Source organism: Otolemur garnettii, unplaced genomic scaffold, assembly GCF_000181295.1.
Source record: "Otolemur garnettii isolate 467f Iridium unplaced genomic scaffold, OtoGar3 scaffold00148, whole genome shotgun sequence".
Taxonomy (NCBI): domain Eukaryota; kingdom Metazoa; phylum Chordata; class Mammalia; order Primates; family Galagidae; genus Otolemur; species Otolemur garnettii.
The window spans coordinates 487,579-492,439 of NW_003852543.1; the positions used below are offsets into that span (position 1 = coordinate 487,579).

The 4,861-nt window shown below is 41.9% G+C and overlaps 1 protein-coding gene across 1 annotated transcript in view; it reads left to right on the top strand.

Moving 5' to 3' along the window:
- The first annotated feature begins 2,771 nt into the window (after positions 1 to 2,771).
- IL36B (interleukin 36 beta) overlaps positions 2,772 to 4,861 on the top strand; it is a 3,331-nt gene continuing 1,241 nt past the window's right edge. Inside the window, exons 1-2 of the mRNA XM_012811016.1 lie at positions 2,772 to 2,853; positions 4,683 to 4,822. Coding sequence (XP_012666470.1) covers positions 2,790 to 2,853; positions 4,683 to 4,822 — 204 coding nt within the window. The 5' untranslated portion in view covers positions 2,772 to 2,789. The remainder of the gene's footprint in view (positions 2,854 to 4,682; positions 4,823 to 4,861) is intronic.

The following is a 4,861-nucleotide window of genomic DNA, read 5'->3' on the forward strand; positions in this document are numbered from 1 at the left end:
TTTGCCCAAGATCAGATGCACATGGAGCTGCTATGGATGGAAAGAGGACCTGTGTAGGGAAGGCAAGAATGAGTTAAAATGGCCCCTGGTGAGATAGGACAACAGGAGGGCCACAGCCTTACAAGTTGTACAATCAGCATGTCACAATCCCCAGAAAGGGGAGATGGAACCTTGCACCATCAACTTCATGACACCATAGGAGTGGGTGAGAGGTCAACTGAAAAGTAGTGGAACCATGGAAATGGGTGAAAGGTCAACTAGATACTATTCATTTCCCTATCATGTATGTTAGAAGCAAGTATGGTGACAGACCACAATATAGAATCCTCACTTTGCACATAGAAAGAACCACTCAGGAAAAAGGAACATATGGGAAAAATAAATGACAGAGATCCAAAAGTGGCAACTCGCTTGGGACCCCCTCCATTGTGCAGGAGGCCTTGCTTTCTTTTCCCCTTTCTTTTATCTATAACAAAATCTTTCACTTTTACTTACTTGTGGTCCATGAATTCTTTGATTCCCAAGACCAAAGACCTGACAGGAAAATACCAGTATTACTATGGTTTATTACAGTTCAGTGAGTCAAGATAACCACACCTCTGCCTCCAAGACTGCCCAGAAAAGGTATTCTCCTCCTTACCTCAGCAGCTGGCCTAGTCTGCATTTCCTCGTGCTATTTCTTTGTCTTGGTTCCCCTCTTGCTGCTTAGACAGCCCATTCCAGTCATGCCACATTTTTCTCTATTCTTCATCCACAGTCTAACAAAACCTCTATGCCACACCGGCTATGGCAAAGTAGGTGCACTCAGAGCCAGGAAACAATGCTCCTCCCTTCCTTACTAAAGGACCTCAGTCATGGACCAGCTTTTAAAAACCTTTGGATGCAGCTAGAGCCTTAAATTTAAACCCCAAGGACAAGAGCATCTCTGGAAAAAGGTAATCTCTGCTGCTCAGAAGCTGTCTAGGGAGAACCTTCTTTCACTTCTCTGTGCCTAGCATTAAGGTGCTTCTGGGAACCCTGAACCAAGGTACAGGCTATTGGAGGAGCTGGAGCTGTTTAAGGAGTGCAAGTGGGTGATTTGCTTTCTTCCTGTCTAGGGGCAACTAGTGATTAAGGCACCAATGGTCTTAAGGCAGGGAAGGTTGTGAACAACTATTCTCATTGTACAGTGTATTCTCATTGCACAATTCTCATTGTGCAATTTTCCTAGGGAACAGTCCTGGTGCTCTAACCAGAAAATTAGAGGCACATATCCCTAATAGTAAAAATACCTCATGGGGCCCATGGATGGCCATGTGCAGGATCCACAGAGATGCCTCTTTGGACAGAGTCAGAGAAGTAGAGAAGTGATAGGTCGCCTGCTGTGTGGAAGGCTAGATTCAGACTCTCTCCCTTCCTCTAAACTCAGAGACTCAAAGCACTAGAAGGGACTTGAAGTGTTGTTCTGAAACCTCCTAATAATTCTAGATGTGATGGATGAAAGACATGCCATGATTATCACATCCTGGAGAACCGGAGCTACACCAGCCATGGCAACAATGAGAGCTTCCATTTGGGGTTTACTGGTTCTTATCCTTATTCTCCAACATGGATCTGGGCCAGAATCCCTGGGAAGCTTTCTCTAAAGAAATTTTATAGGCCAGGTGTGCTGGCTCACGCCTGTAATCTTAACGCTCCAGAAGGCCAAGGTGGATGGATTGCTTGAGCTTTGGAATTTGAGACTAGCCTGAGCAAGAGCAAGACTCCATTTCTACTAAAAATAGAAAAAAACTAGCAGGGCATGGTAACCCACATCTGTAGTCCCAGCTACTCAAGAGGCTGAGGCAAGAGGATGGCTTGAGCCTAAGAGTTTGAGGTTGCTGTGAACTATCATGATGCCACACTCTACCCAGGGTAACAATGAGACTCTGTGTCAAAAATATATATGTATGTATGTATATACAAAAATATATATATGTAATGTAATATATATATGTATATATATATTTATTTATGTATTTAAACATATATAATATATATTGTTATATTTATTATATATATGATAAACATTTCAGGGGAGGGAGGAGAAATGGGTAACATGTTTTCCTTCTTCTCTCCCTCCCTCATGTAGCCCACTATTGACAACCTCCTCCCCACCATCTGATCTACCTGCACAGAAAGCTCTGAAGCCATGAGGGACACCTCACTAGGTAAATGGTGTATTGAAAACCAGCTTGGACATGTTATCCATCCTCCTCACCAAAGACAATGGGATTCAAGGGCCTTTATCATTTGCCCAGCTATAAATGTACAGTATTTGCTCTTACCAAAACAGATCATAAAACCTACATTTGAAAATCTCAGGACATCTAGCTCTTTTGTTATCATATGTATTTAGAATTGCTCATTTATTTTGATAAAGAGCATAAAAAATACTGATGACCAATTTAAATATGATATTTAGGAGGTTTTATTAACTACCTAGAGATTTTAACAATCAGGAAAAAACAAGTCACCAGTAGCCCTAGGGTAACAAAGAAGAGTCTTGAAAATCTTTTGGAATCCCGAATGCTTAGATCCTTTCAGATGTTGTAATTTAAAAGCAGCCCCTGCCTATTTCCCTTCCCTTTTTACTTGTAACCAGTCCTTCTCAGAGCAGGAGCCTACCTTCAGGAACTCAAAAGCCATTAACACCAGGATGCAGCTTGAGTCCTAAAGTTGATAACAACCTCATGTACGTTTTGTGCTTTTTTTGTGGCCTGGCAGTGGTGGAAAAGCCCACATGCTACAGCATCCGTGACACTCTACAGATGGTGTGGGTTCTGAATGGAAAATCTTTAATAACATCTCCCTCTACCAACAATGTCAAGCCTGGTGAGTGATAATCTATGTGGTTGTTAGTCCTTAAAGGGACACTTACTCCCCTGGGGCTGGAGCTAAGCTTCAAGGGGTTCACTGCCTCTTCTGCATCTCCTAATGACTCCACATTCTTTCTGAAATCGCCAAAAGATTGGGACCCTTGAGGATTAGTCTGCAATCGTTTACATGCCCCATGAGGGGCTGGTGATCTGGTTCCTTGGATTGATGTACCAGCTCTATGCTCATGACTACTGTTCATGCCTCCAACACAGGTCTTCTCTCTGAATAGTTGACCTGTATCATCTTGATATCTCCCCTGACATCTCTAACTTCATGTATCCCAAGTGAAACTGTAGATCTGCTTCCTCAAAACTACTAAGGTCTCCATTAGCGGTGCTACCATCTTCTCTGTTCTTCAAGCCAGAAATAATACAACATTTGAAAATCCTGCATTTGATTGGACCCCTCCTTTTTTTCATCTTCCATTCAATCCATCAGCCAAGACTGATGAGTTTATACGCAAAATATACCCGATTTCTACGATCACATCCTCTCCCACCTGGACCACTGCCGTCACTTTCTCACTGCCCTCCCTTCAATTTTATCTCTGGAGCTCCCATTCTTTCTCCACAGAGCATCAGGAGTGACCTTCTTAATATGTTAATTAAATAATGTCATACCTATTTGTTTGTGCTTATAGGTGGGGGAAAGGTGGTGAGACCTCAGGTGTACCAATTTTCTTCTGGAGCCTTGAACTTGAAAACTCTTTTCCATATAGAGGACTTTACCTAAACTTTTATTTTCACTGAAACACTTTCCTTTCAAAGCCCCTCCACCACCCAATTCCCACTTCTTCATGTAACAGTTTTCTCTTAACTCTAAGGTCTTGATTTGAATTTCACCTCTGCAGAGAGATCTTTCTTGATTCCTCAGTCTAAATATGGTCTCTTTCCTACTACGATCCCAAACTTTCTCACTTCTTCCAAAGCAAGTATTGCAATTTATTGTAGTTTGGGTCATTTCTCTATTTACATTTTTTCACCTCATTTGGGAAGATTATAAGTTCTATGGGGGCAATGACAAAGTTTCTGTTGTCCTCAACTAAATCTCCAGTGCCCTATAGTGCCTTGTCCTAAGTAGGCATTCAATAAATAGTTGTTGAATGAGTGCTCCTATGTCCAGATGATAGATGCAGAACACCCAAGAACCTGCTAAATTAATTGAGAATTAAATTCAGTAGGTAGCAACAGAAAACCCACATAAGCAAGCCTTAAATGGGATAGAAGCTTAATTTTTTCTCATGCATAGAAAGTAGGAGTGGATTAGCCCTGGCTGGTGTGGTGGCTCCTAGCTGCCACCAGAGGCCAAGGCTCCTTCTGCTTCACCAACCTCGAGATCCTGATTTATACTATCATAACCTGATTTATATGATCAAATGTTTGAGGCAAGCAGTAAGACAACAGGGGTATAAGAAATAAACTCCACCTGGGTGAGTCACTCCTCTTAAGGAACATTCTTAGAAAGCCATACAACATTTCCACCTATATCTCATGGGCCACAACATAAGCATTTGACCATTTAGCTGTGGAGGTTGTGGAAAGTTTTTTTTTTTTTTTTTTAAGGGAGCAATGTGTCCTGGTAATAATTGGGGTTCTGCCATTAAGGAAGAAAAATGAAATGAGTTTCAGGATGGTGACAAATGGCTAGTGAGAGGAAATTGTCTGGGTGAGTCCTGGACACTCAGTGTCCCCTAGCTGGGAGGAGTAACTGGATGTCAGGCCAGAAGGACTGGACATCACCTGCTGGGAACCTAACATCGTCTCCATTTTCTCTTGTGTTTCCAGTCACTCTTGGAATAGTAACATGTAGAGACACAGAATTTCACAATGAAGAAAAAGGTAATATGGTTTACCTGGAAATCAAGAGCAAAAATCTATGTCTCTTCTGTGAAGAAATTCAAGGCAAGCCTACTTTGCAGCTAAAGGTGAGTGATTGTACAGCTAAAGAGGGAAGTGCTATCAAA